General features: G+C 50.9%; 2 protein-coding genes across 3 annotated transcripts in view; both read right to left on the bottom strand.

Annotated features, from left to right (window-relative positions):
• The window catches only part of LOC122876379 (ras-related protein Rab-8B), a 27946-nt gene extending 18415 nt beyond the window's left edge, over positions 1-9531 (bottom strand). Inside the window, exons 1-3 of one of the 2 annotated variants that reach the window (XM_044196779.1) lie at positions 9221-9531; positions 2573-2633; positions 2310-2370 (exon numbers count right to left, since the gene is read on the bottom strand). In XM_044196779.1, the coding sequence (XP_044052714.1) occupies positions 2310-2370; positions 2573-2633; positions 9221-9344 (246 nt within the window). In that variant the 5' untranslated portion in view covers positions 9345-9531. The remainder of the gene's footprint in view (positions 1-2309; positions 2371-2572; positions 2634-9220) is intronic. The other variant, XM_044196687.1, reaches the window with a different exon arrangement.
• Positions 9532-10777: 1246 nt separating this feature from the next.
• On the bottom strand, positions 10778-20150 carry LOC122876321 (isocitrate dehydrogenase [NAD] subunit alpha, mitochondrial-like). Its single transcript, XM_044196556.1, has 11 exons — positions 20023-20150; positions 19026-19082; positions 18173-18256; positions 17980-18094; positions 17704-17891; positions 15013-15146; positions 14016-14118; positions 13831-13895; positions 13658-13742; positions 13017-13169; positions 10778-11315 (listed from the first exon to the last, which is right to left on the bottom strand). Exons 1-11 carry the CDS (start codon positions 20047-20049, stop codon positions 11232-11234), a joined length of 1095 nt encoding a protein of 364 aa, XP_044052491.1. The 5' UTR covers positions 20050-20150; the 3' UTR covers positions 10778-11231.
• Between the last annotated feature and the right edge of the window lie 204 nt (positions 20151-20354).

The raw sequence follows: 20354 nt of genomic DNA, 5'->3' as shown, positions 1-20354 counted from the left end.
AATTTTTTTTTGCCATAAAGTTGAATTTGTATATTACAATTATTAATGTGTTTTAGTATGATGGGGTAATGATCATGAATTGTTTATTGTACAGCATTTATGTTATATTGTGTTGAGACAAAGATCTTGTATTGACACCGTGTAAAATAAAGTGTTTTTCAAAATTCAAATTCTCTGTCTGATAAAACACTGCAGCAGATTTCACACCTGCTGAAGTGTCTGAGCTGATACATCAGGTGCTATTATTAGAATAAATTTATACTATTATTAGTATAAATTTCCCTCTGCACATATTTTGCTCCTCTGAACAGACATATCTATAAATACATTTTGCATGAGCCCAATTTTCATTTAATCTTGGTTTGGTCCTTTGAGATCAAGATGGCGCCACGGATGGCTGCCTCTGTGTTTTGGCGCGTGTCGTTCTGTCTAGTTTTGTTTGTGAATTCAGTTTCCTGCTGTGACGCCCGGAGCTCTTTCACCAGAGAAGAGCTCATGAACATCAGGGGAACTACACCAGCAGACTTATCCATCTTTTCTGCTTCCATCAGTGGAATTATCCATTGTGGTTACAGGTGCTCTGACCTTTGCTCATGCGCTCGTGCGCCTCCGTCGGCGTTGACTTCGCACACCGGGAATAATTCTCTCCATCGTGCGCGCACTGTGCCACAAACTGGATGAACTTCAGCTACTGATGAGGAAAAACGTGGCCGGGTGGATCGATGCCGGACTCTGCGCTGCAGCTCTTCAGAGCGGATCGCGACGCAGAACTTTCCAGCAAAACGAAAGATGGAAGTTTCTGTTTCTACATCAACAGAGGCTGGTTAACGACGTGACAGTGCTTCAACAGCGCTGTCCCGATCATAAACGTGCAGGACGCACAGCGCATGCTCGCCGACCAGATACTGAGTGTGGAGCGGACAAACCCGGACTCCTTAGTTATTTCCCTCAGTGACTTTAACAAAGGTAATCTCAGCCACGAACTCCCCAAATACCGACCGTTTACAGTAAGCAGTGACTATCACGCCGCCCCCCGCGCTGCACTGGGACACTCTGACAACGTCATGGTCCACCTGATTCCTGCATACAGGCAGAAATTAAAGCTCTGTGAACCTGAGGACATCAAAGCAGCGGACCAGTGTAGCTATGGAGGACCTTCGGGTGTGCTTGGACTGCACTGACTGGGATGTTTTCAGGACCGCTACCAACAGTCTGGATCAGTTCAGAGGCTGTGACGTCCTACATCAGGTTCTCTGAGGACTACTGTGCACCATCACGCACCAGGGTGGGTTACAACAATGACAAACCCTGGTTCACAGCTAAACTCAGACAGCTGAGGTTGGAAAAGGAAGAGGCGTTCAGGGGCGGAGACAGGGACAGGTTAGGGAGTCAAAGTGCAGGTCTAGCAAGGCGGTGAAAGAAGCTGAACGACTGTACTCAGAGAGACATCAGCTGCCAAGGACGAGGGCAGACAGCAGCGTATCATCCGCTCCGCAGAGAAGGTGACTGTCTGCAATCTGCCTTCCCTCCAGGACCTGTACGCCTCTAGGACCTGTACGCCTCCAGGACCTGTACCCCTCCAGGACCTGTACACCTCCAGGACCTGTACGCCTCCAGGACCTGTACCCCTCCAGGGCCTGTACCCCTCCAGGACCTGTACCCCTCCAGGGCCTGTACCCCTCCAGGACCTGTACGCCTCAGGACCTGTACGCCTCCAGGGCCTGTACCCCTCCAGGACCTGTACGCCTCCAGGACCTGTACGCCTCCAGGGCCTGTACGCCTCAGGACTTGTACGCCTCCAGGGCCTGTACGCCTCCAGGGCCTGTACCCCTCCAGGGCCTGTACGCCTCCAGGACCTGTACGCCTCCTGTAAAATGTGTAAACCTACTTGGCAATAAAGCTGATTCTGATTCTAGTGAATAACAAACACACAAAAAAGTAAATATCCTCTTAAATCATTAAAAACATAACTGGGTGTCAAACCTCAACACTTGTGTTTGTACCGACTGAAATGTGTCTGAATATTAAAAACTGTTGACATCAAATGTCAGTCAGACACTTCCTGATTTAAATCATTTTCATGACTTTTACACTGTTTGGTATGTTCTCGTACGGCTGCTTGTTGTAAGAATAAATCAAACGCTGACACTTTGTGGAAGTCTGACTGAAAAACATTTCTATATTCAACATGAGGTGTTGAAAGAAGTAAAGTTTCACAGCAGCGAACAGATCTGATCAGGTCCATCCGGCTCTTGCATGACTGACAGTTCATCTGTCCAATAGAGAGGCACGGGGGGGGCATGTCTTACCATGGCTCCTCTGTAATAGGCTGTTGTGATGGTCCTGAACCTCTCCTGACCTGCTGTGTCCCTGCAGGAACAGGAAGCAGATTGTGTTTACAGTGAGGTGGCACTGACCTCTTTCCACTTAGCATCAACATCCATCTTACTCAGATTAAGGTTCAGGCATTAATGCGTGAGCGAAGCTCTCACCAAACAAACCAGCTGTGAGGCATGTACCCTCCTGACAGAATCACTGGTGAGCCTTCACTGTGCTGATCGTTCAAACTCACCAAATCTGAAGTTTGATTTTCTTGCCGTCCAGCTCGATCGTCCTGATTTTAAAGTCGATTCCTGAAACACAAGAGAGACAGAAACGTCACATACTGATCACGCTCCTCTAGCGCCATCACCAGGACAAACTACATGTTTAGCTACAACTATGCTACCGCTAACGACAGACAAATCATGGCGTTTGTTCATACTGTGGATATGCAGATATACACAGATATATATACATAGATCTGTATAGCCACAGTATGAACAAATATATACACACACACGCACAGTACATACTACATATATATACACATACATATATACATATACACACACACATATATATATACACACATATATACACACACATATATATACATATATACATACATATATATACACATATATACATATATGTATATATGTATATATGTGTATATATATATATACATATATACATATATACACACATATATACACACACATATATATATATATATACATATATATACATATATGTATATATATATATATATACATATATACACATATATATGTATATATATATACATATATATATATATATATATACATATATATACATATATATATATATATATATATATATATGTATATATATATACATATATACATACATATATATATATATATATATATATATATATATATATATATATATATATATATATATACATATATATATACATATATATATATATATACACATATACATATATATACATATATACATATATACATATATATATATATATATATATATATATATATATATATATATATATATATATATATATATATATATATATATATATATATATATATATATATATATATATATATATATATATATATATATATATATACATATATATATATATATATATATATATATATATATATATATATATATATATATATATATATATATATATATATATATATATAATCACACATATATATATATAAATATACATATATAAATCCATCAGTTTTTGATTTCTTCCTCTCAGTGAAAATAAATCTTTGTGTGTTTGAACTGAGCAGGCCTGACATGGTAAACTCCGCCCGCCCGGTGTTTCAACACGTAGGTGTCTGAGGTGCGTTTGTTTCTCGGCTCTGGACGGTAAATCTGTCAGCTGACGGGGTGTGCGGTTAAAAAGGAAGTCAAAGATATTTTTAACAAACTAATGTGAGCAAACGTTGCTTCCTGCTTCTGAGGAGAAAACATCTGTTTCCAAGAAGCTGCGGATACGAAGCCCGACAGCTCGGTTTCCTGCCTGGACCAGCTGTGGAGGTCTGGCCCCCCCTCACTGACCCTCTCTGGTCCCGTTCGCTCAGCTGGATGCTGGTTTGATGCCCTGATCAGCTCTACCTGCCACAGTGTCCTCGAGCAGCACATTTCACCAGTGCTGGAAGACGTACACAAACCCCATTATTGACTAATCTGCCAATTCTTTTCTGTATTAACGGTTTAGTTAGTTAATAGTTTGAGCCATAAAGCGTCAGAGAGAAGTGAAAAAGCCCCGCGGTCTCTTAAAGGTTTGGTCTGACGAACGAAACGTTGTGTTTCCTGTCAGAGCAGTTTGCTGCAGCGACGCTGCCTCGTGTTAAAGCCACATAGCTTCAGTCATGTGACGCACTGTGCTGCTCGTCATCAGCAGTGTTCTGTGAGGTCAGCATGACGGCCATTCGTTTGTGGGATTACAGCTTTTTCAGGTGAAACACGAAGTGATCGCAGAACGAGCCTCGCTCCGTTCACAGCAGCTCCTCCTCCTCCTCCTCTTTCAGGCAGAGCAGGTCAATGACCTCCTCCTCCTCCTCCTCCTCCTCCTCTCTCAGGCAGAGCAGGTCAATGACCTCCTCCTCCTCCTCCTCCTCCTCCTCCTCCTCTCTCAGGCAGAGCAGGTCAATGACCTCCTCCTCCTCCTCTCTCTTCTCTCAGGCTGACGCCAGGAAGTGAAACCCAGTGACAGCAGAGCAGGTCAATGACCTCCTGCTCCTCGTCCTCGTCCTCCTCCTCCTCGTCCTCGTGCTCCTCCTCCTCTTCCTCCTCCTCGTCCTCCTCCTCATCCTCCTCCTCGTCCTCGTGCTCCTCGTACTCCTCCTCCTCTTCCTCCTCCTCCTCCTCTTCCTCCTCCTCGTCCTCGTGCTCCTCCTCCTCCTCGTGCTCCTCCTCCTCGTCCTCGTGCTCCTCCTCCCCCTCCTCGTCCTCCTGCTCCTCGTCCTCCTCCTCGTCCTCGTGCTCCTCCTCCTCGTCCTCGTACTCCTCCTCCTCGTCCTCCTCCTCCTCTTTCAGGCAGAGCAGGTCAATGACCTCCTCCTCCTCTTCGTCTTCTTCCTCCTCCTCCTCTCTCTTCTCTCAGGCTGACGCCAGGAAGTGAAACCCAGTGGCTGCAGAGCAGGTCAATGACCTCCTCCTCCTCCTTGTCCTCCTCCTCGTCCTCCTCCTCTTCCTCCTGCTCCTCGTCTTCGTGCTCCTCCTCCTCCTCCTTGTCCTCCTCTCTCTTCTCTCAGGCTGACGCCAGGAAGTGAAACCCAGTGACAGCAGAGCAGGTCAATGACCTCCTGCTCCTCGTCCTCCTCCTCATCCTCATCCTCCTCCTCGTCCTCGTGCTCTTCCTCCTCCTCCTCCTCCTGTTCCTCCTCCTCCTCGTCCTCGTGCTCCTCGTCCTCCTCCTCGTGCTCCTCCTCCTGCTCCTTGTCCTCCTCCTCCTGCTCCTCTTCCTCCTCGTGCTCCTCCTCCTCGTCCTCTTCCTCCTCGTCCTCCTCCTCCTGCTCCTCCTCCTCGTCCTCCTCCTCCTCCTCTTCCTCGTCCTCTTCCTCCTCGTCCTCCTCTTCCTCCTGCTCCTCGTCGTCCTACTCCTCATCCTCCTCCTCCTCCTCGTGCTCCTCGTGCTCCTCCTCCTCTTCTTCCTCCTCCTCCTCTCTCTTCTCTCAGGCTGACGCCAGGAAGTGAAACCCAGTGACTGCAGAGCAGGTCAATGACCTCCTGCTCCTCCTTCTCCTCCTCTTCCTCCTCCTCTTCCTCCTGCTCCTCGTCCTCCTCCTCCTGCTCACAGTGACGTCTCCTGAGGCGTCCATCTGTCTCCCGTCCGTCCTTCCTCTATCTCCCGTCGGTCCTGAGGCGTCCTTCCTCTGTCTCCTGAGGCGTCCTTCATCTGTCTCCCGTCCGTCCTGAGGCGTCCTTCATCTGTCTCCTGTCCGTCCTTCCTCTATCTCCCGTCGGTCCTGAGGCGTCCTTCCTCTGTCTCCTGAGGCGTCCTTCATCTGTCTCCCGTCCGTCCTTCCTCTGTCTCCTGAGGCGTCCTTCATCTGTCTCCCGTCCGTCCTGAGGTGTCCTTCCTTTGTCTCCAGAGGCGTCCTTCCTCTGTCTCCCGTCCGTCCTTCCTCTGTCTCCTGAGGCGTCCTTCCTCTGTCTCCCGTCCGTCTTTCCTCTGTCTCCTGAGGAGTTCTTCCTCTGTCTCCCGTCCGTCCTTCATCTGTCTCCCGTCTGTCCTGAGGCGTCCTTCCTCTGTCTCCTGAGGCATCCTTCATCTGCCTCCCGTCCGTCCTTCCTCTGTCTCCTGAGGTGTCCTTCCTCTGCCTCACGTCCGTCCTGAGGCGTCCTTCATCTGTCTCCTGAGGCGTCCTTCCTCTGCCTCCCGTCCGTCCTGAGGCGTCCTTCATCTGTCTCCTGAGGCGTCCTTCCTCTGCCTCCCGACCATCCTGAGGAGTCCTTCCTCTGCCTCCTGTCCGTCCTGAGGCGTCCTTGCTCTGTCTCCCATCCGTCCTGAGGCGTCCTTCATCTGTCTCCCGTCCGTCCTGAGGCGTCCTTCATTTGTCTCCCGTCCGTCCTTCCTCTGTATCCTGAGGAGTCCTTCCTCTGTCTCCCGTCCGTCCTTCATCTGTCTCCTGTCCGTCCTGAGGCGTCCTTCCTCTGTCTCCTGAGGCATCCTTCATCTGCCTCCCGTCCGTCCTTCCTCTGTCTCCTGAGGCGTCCTTCATCTATCTCCCGTCTGTCCTTCCTCTGTCTCCTGAGGCGTCCTTCATCTGCCTCCCGTCTGTCCTTCCTCTGTCTCCTGAGACGTCCTTCATCTGCCTCCCGTCCGTCCTTCCTCTGTCTCCTGAGGCGTCCTTCATCTGTCTCCCGTCTGTCCTTCCTCTGTCTCCTGAGGTGTCCTTCCTCTGCCTCCCGTCCGTCCTGAGGCGTCCTTCATCTGTCTCCTGAGGCGTCCTTCCTCTGCCTCCCGACCGTCCTGAGGCGTCCTTCCTCTGTCTCCTGAGGCGTCCTTCATCTATCTCCCGTCTGTCCTTCCTCTGTCTCCTGAGGCGTCCTTCCTCTGCCTCCCGACCGTCCTGAGGCGTCCTTCCTCTGTCTCCTGTCCGTCCTGAGGCGTCCTTGCTCTGTCTCCCGAGGCGTCCTTCCTCTGTCTCCTGTCCGTCCTGAGGCGTCCTTCCTCTGTCTCCCGAGGCGTCCTTCCTCTGTCTCCTGTCCGTCCTGAGGCGTCCTTCCTCTGTTTCCCGAGGCGTCCTTCCTCTGTCTCCTGAGGCGTCCTTCATCTGTCTCCCGTCTGTCCTACCTCTGTCTCCTGAGGAGTCCATCCTCTGCCTCCCGTCCGTCCTGAGGCGTCCTTCATCTGTCTCCTGAGGCGTCCTTCCTCTGCCTCCCGACCGTCCTGAGGCGTCCTTCCTCTGTCTCCTGAGGCGTCCTTCTTCTGTCTCCTGTCCGTCCTGAGGCGTCCTTGCTCTGTCTCCTGAGGCGTCCTTCCTCTGTCTCCCGTCCGTCCTTCCTCTGTCTCCTGAGGCGTCCTTCCTCTGTCTCCCGTCCGTCCTTCCTCTGTCTCCTGAGGCGTCCTTCATCTGCCTCCCGTCCGTCCTTCCTCTGTCTCCTGAGGCGTCCTTCCTCTGTCTCCCGTCTGTCCTTCCTCTGTCTCCTGAGGTGTCCTTCCTCTGCCTCCCGTCCATCCTGAGGCGTCCTTCCTCTGTCTCCTGTCCGTCCTGAGGCGTCCTTGCTCTGTCTCCTGTCCGTCCTTCCTCTGTCTCCTGTCCGTCCTGAGGCGTCCTTGCTCTGTCTCCTGTCCGTCCTTCCTCTGTCTCCTGTCCGGCCATGAGGCGTCCTTGCTCTGTCTCCTGAGGCGTCCTTCCTCTGTCTCCTGTCCGTCCTTCCTAAAGGGTCTTTGGGGAGTTTTCCTCATCGCCTGATGTAGACTGTAAAGTCCACTGACGCAAAGTTGTGGGAGGGGCAGGCAGACAGACAGGAAGACAGACAGGCAGACAGTTAGACAGACAGGCAGACGGGCAGAGAGACAGACAGATAGGCAGACAGACGGGCAGAGAGACAGACAGACAGACAGGCAGACGGGCAGAGAGACAGACAGGCAGAGAGACAGATGGGCAGAGAGACAGACAGACGGGCAGAGAGACAGGCAGACAGACAGGCAGACGGGCAGAGAGACAGGCAGACAGACGGACAGAGAGACAGGCAGACGGGCAGAGAGACAGACAGACAGACAGGCAGACAGACAGACAGGCAGGCAGACAGACGGGCAGAGACACAGGCAGATAGACGTGCAGGCAGAGAGACAGACAGACAGGCAGACAGACAGGCAGACGGGCAGAGAGACAGATGGGCAGAGAGACAGACAGACGGGCAGAGAGACAGGCAGACAGACAGGCAGACGGGCAGAGAGACAGGCAGAGAGACAGACAGACAGACGGGCAGAGAGACAGGCAGACAGACGGGCAGAGAGACAGACAGACAGGCAGACAGACGGGCAGGCAGACAGGCAGGCAGAGAGACAGACAGACAGACAGGCAGGCAGAGAGACAGACAGACAGACAGGCAGGCAGACAGACAGGCAGAGAGACAGACAGGCAGACAGACAGACGGGCAGACAGACAGACGGGCAGGTCTGTCTGTGAAACACCTCAAACGTGTGATTAGCGGCGACATCAGCCGAACGTGTGGACCAGCGGAACGAGACAGAACCGGACCGGGAGTCGTGCTGTCGCTGCAGATTCAGACGGCGCCACAGGACTGCGTCTCTGCAGATACGGGACCGCTCAGTCTCCAGGATCCAGGATTTCAGCCTTGGGTCTTAGCGCTGGAGCTCAGTTTAGTTAAACAGCGAGGTCCACGAACTGAACTGAGCTCAGCTAACATGAACACAACCAGACGGCCCTGTGGGACGCAAACACCCGGTCTCCCTCGATCCCGCAGCAGGAGCACGAAGACGCAGGGAGAGAACCTCCGATCTGTTACATTTACATCATCATTATTATTAATAATATTATTATTATTGTTATTAATATTATTATTGTTATTATTATTATGTTTATCATCATCATCATCATTATTATTAATATTATTATTATTGTTATCATTATCATTAATATTTGTATTATTAATATCTCAGACCTCCTCCAGACCCACAGCTGACGGTAACCGGATCTCCACTGATGAACTAATCAATATGACTGATCAGTGTGCATGTTGGTTTAATTAGGGGTCAAAGGTCACCCCCCACACACACACACACACACACACACACACACACACGCACGCACGCACGCACGCAGTCCCGTTAACAGCTGCCAGCCTCCGCCGGTGGAGCCGCCGGCCCGCCGGGGAGCGGACTCACCGATGGTGGAGATGAAGGTGGTGTTGAAGGCGTCCTCGCTGAACCGGAACAGCAGACAGGTTTTACCGACGCCGCTGTCACCGATCAGCAGCAGTTTGAACAGATAGTCGTACGTCTTCGCCATTTCCCCGCCGTCTGTCCCGGTGCTCCCGGTAATTTAACGGAACCTCCGGCCTCCTCACGCTCTCCGCTGGGCTCGCTGTGTCCGCTGGGCTCGCTGGGAACACTGGGAACACTGGTTCTGTACCGGGTTCCACTGAAAGCACCGAGCGGAAGCAGGAAACTCCAGCTTCAAGTTACCCAGAATACACCGCACCACACGTCCGGTGCGGATTTTCAGAATAAAGCACTCATTTTCATTGTTTCTGTTCAACACACTTCCTCAAGCTTCTTTATTGATCACAAACTCTTCCTCTGACAATAACAAACGATCACTGCTAGAGCTGAAACTGTTTCTCCATCGATCGATTGGTCGATTGATTGCAGCCCTAATCACAAGCAACAGTGAATGCAACCAGCTGTATTCTTGTGTTTGACTTGTTCTGATTCTTCCAAATGTTTTAGTTAATTAATGGTTTCATTATTTCAGCTGTTTATTCATAATGTTTGGCTTTTCATTAACTCGTGTGTAATAATGATTAGACGTATCTTCATCACGATGGTTAGATTTTAGTTGTTTTCTGTGAATATTTCCCGTGTTGGGGATCAGTAACTTAATTTGTTGTAGTCATTTATTCGAAAACGTTTAATTATTAGATTCATTGCTATAATCTGTATAAACTATACTTGTATATTATGTATTTATTATCTGACAGTAATAAAGCTGTAAGCAATGATCTAAAACAAAGTAAAATACAGAGAAATACATAAAGACATCAAGTGAGGGTTGAAATGTTTGCTCACGACCTTAAAGCAAAGGTTATCCACCAACAGACTTCCTGTCTCGAGTCTCTGATGCGCTCAGAACTGGTTTTGACTAAAGTCTGAGCTTTTATTTTGAAGGTGAACCCGCAGTGTCTTCCGGTCTGTCTCCGTCAGCTTGACGCAGCCAGGAAGCAGGGGGCGTGGGCCTGTGACGTCATCCTCAGCGGTGGGCTGCCGGTTTGGGATCTTTGTTTTTTTTTTTTTTTTTTTTAACAACTCAATAAAAATCTAATAAAGTATTTTTAAAAAGCGAAAACAACTCAAACAGAAACGCGTCACGAACTTAACGTCCTTCACGTTTATCTTTTCAGGACAAAATCAACTAAAGACAAATATAAAAATATAGAAACAATTATTTTTTAACCCTAAAACCTCGGCTGGCTGTGCCCTGGGTCGCGTCTGCAGGTGCGGCAGCCTGGAACGCCTTCTCTCGTCTGGATTCTGGCAGCTGCACAGTCAGAGGACGACGTTCAGACTTCAGGCAGACAATCAACCTGAAAGGTGAGGGGTTATGCCCCGCCCCGCCCCCTCCCTGTGATGTCACAGATGTTTGAAAATGTGTACAATGAATTATTGCAACATGACGTTGTTAGAGAAACAACGTTCAGCAGGTAAGAAACCTCGAGACTCCGGTTTAATCTTAAAGCCTTTTTAATGAGTCCTGAACGTGTGAGAGCAAGAGAAGCGGCGGCCGGCGGTGGCGGCCAGCGGCCGGCGGCGTGAAGCCGAATGAGTAGAAACAGCAGACGGGAGCTTACAGACCTCTGATCAGCACGTGACAGGAAACAATAAATAAGTTACGGTTACACTGCGTCACCGTTAAACAACAAAGCAGAGCGCTGACATTATCAATATGATGATACTTGGAGTAAAAACACGTCTAAATGATTTCTTGGTCATGTGACATTTGTGCGTATGTTAACGAAGCCCCGCCCCCTCCACATCCATCACCTCATTACAGCAAAAACTGTTTTCATGTAAATACAGTAGAAAGACGCCTCCCGGCGTGTCCCCGCAGCTCCAGAGAGACCCGACCAGTCTGCGGGGGGGGGGGCGCAGACCCCCATGGCAGTCCAGCACCGCAGCCTCAGTCCAGGTCCTGGATGCGACGGCAGATATCAGCTGTAAACTCCGAACACTTGGCGTTTCCTCCCAGGTCCTTCGTCAGCACCTGAGACACAAACGCACTTCATCAAACACTGTTTCCATGGTTACAACCTCAGAGCTCATTAAGAGCGAAGCCGATCCGACAGGCGGCGCCGAAACCAGCGAGCAAGCAGCTGTGAGTCAGTATGGACAGACCAGCACAGTCCAGACCAGCACAGACCAGACCAGACCAGCACAGACCAGTACAGTACAGCAGAGTAAAGACCAGTACAGTAGAGTCCAGTACAGTCCAGAAGAGTCCAGTCCAGCAGAGTCCAGTCCAGTCCAGCAGAGTCCAGTCCAGTACTAATTCATCTCGTTGCTGCTGTATCACGACCAAAAGCTCCAACAGATTTTTTATTGTAAATTTATATTTTATATTTATGATTTATGAGTTTTTTTTATTATTTATATTTACTTTTTAGTTATTTATTCTTATTTTTCCTCTTACTACGTTTAGTAAAAGCTAATTCCTTGTATGTTAAAAACCTGATCCCGATCCAGAGACATTGGGCCTCTTGCAAGAACCCCGAGACTCGGCACGGACGTATTCGGTGACCCGTACGAGTGATGTCAGAGAACTCAACAGACCTCTTCAGGTCTGAACTAGACTCGGCCAACGGAAACTAAACGTCACAGAACGCCGTGTTCGACCCGCGAGACGTTCGTCTGAGAGGACTGACGGCCTGTCAACCGGTCTACCTGCAGGTCTCCCTCCAGGGCTCAGTCTCCCTGCAGGGCTCGGTCTCCCTGCAGGGCTCGGTCTACCTGCAGGGCTCGGTCTACCTGCAGGGCTCCCTGCAGGGCTCGGTCTACCTGCAGGTCTCCCCGCAGGGCTCGGTCTACCTGCAGGTCTCCCGCAGGGCTCGGTCTCCCTCCAGGGCTCAGTCTCCCGCGCAGGGCCTCGGCCTACCTGCAGGTCTCCCGCAGGGCCTCGGTCTCCCTGCAGGTCTCAGTCTCTCTGCAGGGCTCGGTCTCCCTGCAGGGCTCAGTCTCCCCGCAGCTCTCTCTCCCCGCAGGGCTCGGTCTACCTGCAGGTCTCCCCGCAGGGCTCGGTCTCCCTCCAGGTCTCAGTCCCCCCGCAGGGCCTCGGTCTCCCCTGCAGGTCTCAGTCTCTCTGCAGGGCTCGTCCCCCTGCAGGGCTCAGTCTCCCGCAGGGCTCTCTCTCTCCCGCGCAGGGGCTCGGTCTACCTGCAGGTCTCCCGCAGGGCTCGGTCTCCCTCCAGGTCTCAGTCTCCCCGCAGGGCTCGGTCTCCCTGCAGGTCTCAGTCTCTCTGCAGGGCTCGGTCTCCCTCCAGGTCTCAGTCTCCCCGCAGGGCTCGGTCTCCCTGCAGGTCTCAGTCTCTCTGCAGGGCTCGGTCTCCCTCCAGGTCTCAGTCTCCCCGCAGGGCTCGGTCTCCCTGCAGGTCTCAGTCTCTCTGCAGGGCTCGGTCTCCCTGCAGGGCTCAGTCTCCCCGCAGGGCTCGGTCTCCCTGCAGGGCTCAGTCCAGGTCACGTCGACTCGACCGCCTCCCATTTTTAGTCATGGACCACTTTGCTTTGCAAACAACAAGCCGTCGAGACGAGTCGACCTCTGACGGCGAGCCGGAGAGTCCAGCATGGCGGCAGCTGTGGGAGCTGATTAGCTGAGTCCAGGTTAACGGCACCTGCTCGGCCGGAGTGTAAACTCCTCAGCAGAGGCGGCCGCTTCCCGCTCCACCTGCACGACTTCGAGCCGAGCACTCACCTTCTTGTCTCTGATGGTGTCGAAACAGGCCGTCTGGATCTTGTTGCCGTAGTCATGGAGACCCATGTGACGCAGCATCATGACGGCACTGAGCAGCAGGGCGGTGGGGTTCGCCATGTCCAGGCCGGCGATGTCGGGGGCGGTGCCGTGAACCTGCAGGAGGAACAGGTTCAGTTTACTGAGTCTCAGTATTTCCAAACTAGAACCTTCAGCTGACACAAAGCCTCACGTTGCTCAATTACATTCAACTAATTAACAAGCACATTTCCAGAAAGCTCGGTCGCATCTTTGAATTTATACGAAGGAAGAAACAACAGGAAGTCAATATTCCTTCAGTGTTTGTTATTGAAAATGTGCTGCCTCCTTCTGTAGTGTCCATGCTGTATTTATTATTATTATTATTATTATTATTATTAACAGTAGTATGTTCCTTCTGACCATCTTCTGTGGATCAAACATCTCGCCGTCTCCTGCTGTTTGTCCAAACTTTAAAATCAGGGTCCAGAGGTTCAGACACTTTGGTTAATTCATACACTAAATAAATCCATAATCAACAGACTGACTGATTATTAAAGTAGTTTGTTTCAGACCCGAAAGATCAAAACACGTCGGCTTTGAACCGAAATCGACGAGAAACAAACCGATTCAAATATGGCGACTCCGTTGGCTCCGATGTTCCCGCTGGGCGTGACCCCGAGTCCTCCGATCAGACCGGCACACAGATCGCTGAAACACAAACGCCTCAACATTTACTCTCAGTCTTTGTCACTTCAGCCGGATCTGCAAAGCGCTTTAACAAGGAGAAGATACGGACCTGAGGATGTCTCCGTACAGGTTGGGCATGACCAGGACGTCGAACTGGGTGGGATCCTGAACCATCTGAAAGTCCAGAGCATCGGGACACGTCAGAACCAAACTTCACCGTTTAAAGAGCAGCAGAGACGAGTCTCTGCAGAGACTCTGGGTTCTTTATGTTTTCAGCGTGTCGGACGAACTCACATTGAGGCAAACGGTGTCGAGGTACATCTCAGTGAACCTGATGTCTTTGTAGCCCTCGGCCACCTCGCGACACTTTCTCAGAAACAGCCCGTCTGACATCCGCCTGGACAGACAGACAGGCGGGCAGAGAGACAGAGAGAGAGAGACAGGCGCGGAGAGAGAGAGAGAGAGAGAGAGACAGGCAGAGAGAGAGAGACAGAGAGAGACAGGCAGAGAGAGAGAGACAGAGAGAGAGAGAGAGACAGGCGGGCAGAGAGAGAGAGAGAGAGAGAGAGAGAGACAGACAGACAGACAGACAGGCAGAGAGAGAGACAGGCAGAGAGAGAGAGAGACAGGCAGAGAGAGAGAGACAGGCAGAGAGAGAGACAGACAGAGAGAGAGAGACAGACAGAGAGAGAGAGACAGGCAGAGAGAGAGAGACAGGCAGAGAGAGAGAGAGACAGGCGGGCAGAGAGACAGAGAGAGAGAGACAGACAGACAGACAGACAGGCAGAGAGAGAGACAGGCAGAGAGAGAGAGAGACAGGCAGAGACAGACAGACAGGCAGAGAGAGAGAGACAGGCAGAGAGAGAGACAGACAGAGAGAGAGAGACAGGCAGAGAGAGAGAGAGAGAGACAGGCAGACAGGCAGAGAGAGAGAGACAGGCAGAGAGAAAGAGAGACAGGCAGACAGAGAGAGAGACAGAGAGAGACAGACAGAGAGAGAGAGAGACAGGCAGAGAGACAGACAGGCAGAGACAGACAGACAGGCAGAGTTAATGATACAGCAGGGGGCCAGTAAACCCCGTCAGACCGCCTCCCTCCACACCTTTCTGACGTCTGATTGGGGGGCGGGACTGTGCCCGACCGTTTCTGTAACTTTCTGAAACCGACAATCTGACATCACAGCCACCTCCCGCTGTGATTGGTCAGCTGTGTGGAGGTGAGAAAGTGGGCGGGGTTTTGAGCTTCGGCGTCGTTCGCTGCTCTGCTGGGAGACGCTAAATGTTGCACTCACATGATGTTGGCTTTGTGGACGGCCGTCACGCTGGCTCTTTGGTTGTTTCTGGCGTATTCGAAGGCGTACTCAGCGATGCGTCTGCTGGCGTTCTCAGTGATCAGTTTGATGCTCTGAACGACGCCATCGACGATCTACAACGACAAGACCGGAGCTTCAGAGCAGAAACATCACACGACAACTGGTCGGGGTTCAGCCGCCCCAATCTTTTTGTAGTCTGAAATCTAAAATCTGTCATCAAACAGTAAAAACATCATCTTCACCTTCATCATCTGTTTAACTTTTCAGAGAAAACTTGTCTTTCGTTATGAACATTATTATTTATTATAATGCAACTCCATCTTTACTGTTATTGGTATTATTAGTCTTGTTTGTTCTGATATTGACTGATGGTTTGCACACGGCACCAAGCGTTAATATCTTTATACGGGACGAATTCCTCATGCTAACGAACGGCTAACGAGTGGCTAACGAGCGGCTAACGAGTAGCTAACTAGTAGCTAACGAGTGGCTAACGAGTGGCTAACGAGCGGCTAACTAGTAGCTAACGAGCGGCTAACTAGTAGCTAACGAGCGGCTAACGAGTAGCTAACGAGCTAACTGGAACATACAGTTAGGCCTTTAGATGTTTTACAGCTGAAAAGTTCTGCATTAAGAAGATATAACGTGCTGGTTTCCTACAGTGTTCTTAGGAAACCAGGACAGTCCGGAGGGAACCAGCACGGTCTGGATGGAACCAGCACGGTCTGCAGTATTGTAATATCCACACAGAGGACGTCAGTGTGGATCTGGACAGACTCTACAGAAACCGCAGTAGAGCTGGTTCATCTGTAAAATGTCACGACACAAACGACGCTCTGCTCGCAGCGTTCTACTCGCTGTCTTTATATATTTGCCCCCCCCCCAAGCTGGTGGCCCCCTGGGTGACCTCCAAAACCTAAAAATGTGCCTTAATGTTTGCACACGTTTCACTTTCTGAATTTTTCTCTAATTCAGTTTTTAACAATTAAATTTAGGAGAAAAAATTAGAAAACATTTGTGAATGAGGTCCTTGTTTTCTAGGAGGTTAATCCTGTCGTTTTCCAGGACTTTTCCAGGACTTTTCCATGGCTGTGAAGCTGCATTAAAGAATTCTTCATGGGAAACCTGACTGAGGTGAGGAGAGACAGGAAGTGGTCAATCCCACTCACTGAGAAGGAGGAGGGAAAAACACCGGGAAGGAAAACGGGCATCATTTACAGGAAGTGACATCACACATACACGGGGACGTCTACTGCCAGCTGACAGATCCGTTCTGATGGTTTGGTCATTAGTTCATTTACTAAACCAGTCTTTATGCTAAGCTAGGCTAAAGATGTCCTGGACCTCTCTCTGTAGAGGTGAAACTGACATCGAGTTTTGGTGAATGGATTCAGATCTGAGCTGACAGCGTGAACAGACGGATCCACATCAGGACTCTGCCGAGAGGTTCGGGAAGCGACCGAACGGCTTCCTGCTTCTTACCCTGAAGACGAGCCGGAGCGGAGCGTCCTGTCTGCAGCCGCTAGCTGACCTACAGCAACACGGGCGAGGAGGGCAGGTACACCGACACCACTCCAGCTCCCACAGGTGAGAACAGTCACTGTATTTACCCACCGGGACACCATGCTGCAGATCAGTTCTGTGGGACAAGGAGGCGGTCTTATATTCAGGCCCGTACGTCTCTGAACCCTCGTTACAGGCGTTCGTACTGGACGTGCTGCAGTGGAGCGGCAGGGCGGAGGGACCGAGAGCCGAAGTGCTGTTCTCTGGATTTCATTCCTGTTGGTTTGGAACATTTTACTCTCAGCTTCAGCACTGAGGTCTGGAGTCCACATGGGACCTGAGTCCAGTACTGCAGACCATCAGAGTGGTTGTAAACAGAAACCAGTTTGATTAAATGACCCTAGACCAGGGAACAGAGAGAGAACACGAGAGTGAAACACAGAGTCAGTGTTCATTTTGAACTGCGAGTTAGTTTTAGTCAGAAGAGATTTCTGTCTAATTGTTGTCAGGCCTTTTTTATTTTGATGTCTTCTAAACATTGTCTCCATCTTGTGTACAGTTGCCATGGTTACCGGTGTCGTGTCCATGTGACAGACTGGCTCTCCTCAGTAAGTCCACTTCGCATTATGAACTGTCTGTTTGAACGTTGGTCTTTTTCATGCATCTGATCCGCTAGCAGCTCAGAACCTGAGGGGTCGCAGATTTTGGCGTAACGCCGCTCAGTCGCTGTCACTGCAGCTAGCTGCTCGCTCCACTGATCATCCGGACGCTGATTCACCAAAACAGACTGGGTTCATCTTGCGAGGAGAAGCTAAACGAGGGAGAACATCTACAGGAAGATTTAGAAACAGACTTGTTCCCGCCAAGCGACAGCTGAAAGTATGTTACATCGTTAACGTTAGCTTAGCTTTTTACGAATGTCGGCGCGCTGCCTGCATGTTTTCATAGTTCGTCTCAGCTGTTGTGCTTCTCACTGAGATTTTGTTTTTGTTAGCGTTAGCTAACATTGCTGTCAGAGACATGACGTTAATGTAAGATGCTGCGTATAGTGCGACAGCTCACGCAGGTAAACCAGCTAATGAAGAAGAGATCAAGAGATACCAACAAGACTTTGGACTTCGTAAGAACTGTGTGACAGAACCTGCTGACCGTGTCCCGTCCACTCACCACGTGTTCGATGCCACTGTACTCGCCCTCCGTGTTCTCTCGGATGGTGACCAGGTCGACGTCGGTGTACGGAGTCTTGTAGCCCTCGATGGAAATGCAGGGTCGCACGTTGGCGTAAAGGTCAAAGGTCTTCCTCAGCAGCAGGTTCATGGAGGGGTGACCTGCAGCGATGGGCGTCTTCAGGGGTCCTGGAGGACAGAACACGCAGGGTGGACGGTGGACTTAAAGAAAACAATCAGAAACGCAGCTCAGTTTTCCACAACAACATTACCAGACCTTTCAGTCCGATCTTGTTCTTGTCCATGGACTCTTTAGCATCGGGAGGGATCATCCATCGGCCACCAGGTCCCTTTATCGCCGTTACATTCCTCTCCTCCCATCGGATTGGAGCCTGCAGGGAAAACGCTGCTCCTTACAAAGTCTGCTTTACTTACAAGAGACAGTGTCACACACCTGTGATCACACTCACCTTCGCAGCCTCAAAGATCTTCATGACAGCAGTAGAGATCTCTGGTCCAATCCCGTCCCCAGGAATCAGCGTGACTGTCTGCATCTGTACAGACGGACGGACAGACAGCAGCTTAACTGCCGCTCACACTGGACGACGGCGGACCTACAGCAGCTGCTGTACTCGTGCACACGCAGCTGCCCACACGCAGCTGCCCACACGCAGCTGCCCCGCCCACACGCAGCTGCCCCGCCCACACGCAGCTGCCCCGCCCACACGCAGCCGCCCACACGCAGCTGCCCCGCCCACCCTACAAGTTTTTTTCAGTTAAGCTCAACACTTCCTGCAGTTTTTTCACATTAAAAGCCCGCCAAGAAAGGAAGAAATTATATCCTTTTAACCACTTGATGCTTTTAATGTGAAATATCTGCAGGGAGAGGTGAGGGAGGTGAGAGAGGGAGACAGGTGAGGTGAGGGAGGGAGGTGAGGGAGGGAGAGAGAGAGAGAGAGAGAGAGGTGAGGGAGGGAGACAGGGGGGGAGGGAGGGAGACAGGTGAGGGGAGGGGAGGTGAGGTGAGGAGGGGAGGGAGGAGGAGGGAGGGAGACAGGTGAGGGAGGGAGGGAGACAGGTGAGGTGAGGGAGGGAGAGAGGCCAGGGAGGGAGACAGAGGGCGAGGGAGGGAGACAGGGGGCGAGGGAGGGAGACAGGGGGCGAGGGAGGGAGACAGACAGGTGAGTGAGGTTTGGGAGGGAGAGGGAGGGAGACAGGTGAGGGGAGGGGGAGGTGAGGTGAGGTGAGGGAGGGAGACAGGTGAGTGAGGGTCAGCAGTGTTACCGCAGGCCCGTGTCGGCCGGTGAACCCGGAAGTACTCACCCCCCTGGAGGAGGACGACAGGCCGGCTCTCCGGGCGCCCGGCACCAGCTGCACCAGCTGCAGGAGACAAGGTGAAGGTCACATTAGCGTCTCACAGCGGACGTCCCGCAGCCATCGGTCCGTCACTAACGTGTGTCGGACTCAAACACACAGTTTAATGTCCGTCACTAACGGTGGATAATCCAGAGCGAGCAAGTTTTAATAAATTAACCGGTAACCTGATCTAGCTCCAGTGTCCAATAAAGTCCTACAGTTTACAGGGAACAAGCAAACTATTAACGTAACATTTTGGGAACCATGAATTTAATATCTGTCATGCTTCAATTTAATGCATAAAACCTAATTATTGTTACGTGCTATTTACATAGTTTGTACTAGTCTTTCCTCGTCCTGTCCCACGCCGGACTGACCCTGTTAGGAGGCTTGTGTGTATTTATGACAGAAACACTCAATTTAATGGCAGTTGTATTGTAATAACTAACTGTGTGGCGGGTGAGGTTCATGCCGAATTCACCGCTGGGAACACAGCTTGTCTCTAAGCTTTTCATTTGATTTCTTCGCGGTGTGGATTTTGCCATAAATGCAAGGTAACCTTAAATTTGTAGATTCTGTAAGTCAGAGAGCGGCAGAGCCTCCGCCGCCCAACCAGAGCTGACAGCCCGCACCCCGGTTTTTAACGGCAGCGGCGGATTTAAAGTAGTTATACGGGGGAAGATTTCACGACGGTGGAAGCAAACGTGTGGATAAAGTCGTGGCTGTCCCGGTGAATTACTCGGTTAGCTCTGCTAGCTACAGCAACCGTCATCACGCTGAAGGACACGCACAAGTAAGTTAGCTAGCGTGCTAACGTGCTAACGGGAGCGCGTAAAACCCCGTTCAGGGACACGACGGAGCCCCGCAGCGGAGCCGACACCTCCGCTCACGCACAACACACAGCTCCGGATGTTTAAAACCCCCGCACGCCTCTTCTTCACTTTATAAAGCTTCCTTTTCTCACCATTGACCTCCACGCGCTGCCTGCCATTCTGCTGAGGAAGAGGAGTCACTGTGAGCCAAAGATCCTCTGAGAGGAAGAGGAGTCACTCTGAGCCAAAGATCCTCTGCTGAGGAAGAGGAGTCACTCTGAGCCAAAGATCCTCTGCTGAGGAAGAGGAGTCACTCTGAGCCAAAGATCCTCTGTGAGGAAGAGGAGTCACTCTGAGCCAAAGATCCCCTGCTGAGAGGAAGAGGAGTCACTCTGAGCCAAAGATCCTCTGTGAGGAAGAGGAGTCACTCTGAGCCAAAGATCCTCTGAGAGGAAGAGGAGTCACTCTGAGCCAAAGATCCTCT

This window comes from Siniperca chuatsi, linkage group LG1 (assembly GCF_020085105.1).
Source record: "Siniperca chuatsi isolate FFG_IHB_CAS linkage group LG1, ASM2008510v1, whole genome shotgun sequence".
NCBI lineage: Eukaryota > Metazoa > Chordata > Actinopteri > Centrarchiformes > Sinipercidae > Siniperca > Siniperca chuatsi.
Note: the sequence above shows the minus strand (reverse complement) of the source record. Positions and strands in the feature narration are given on the sequence as shown.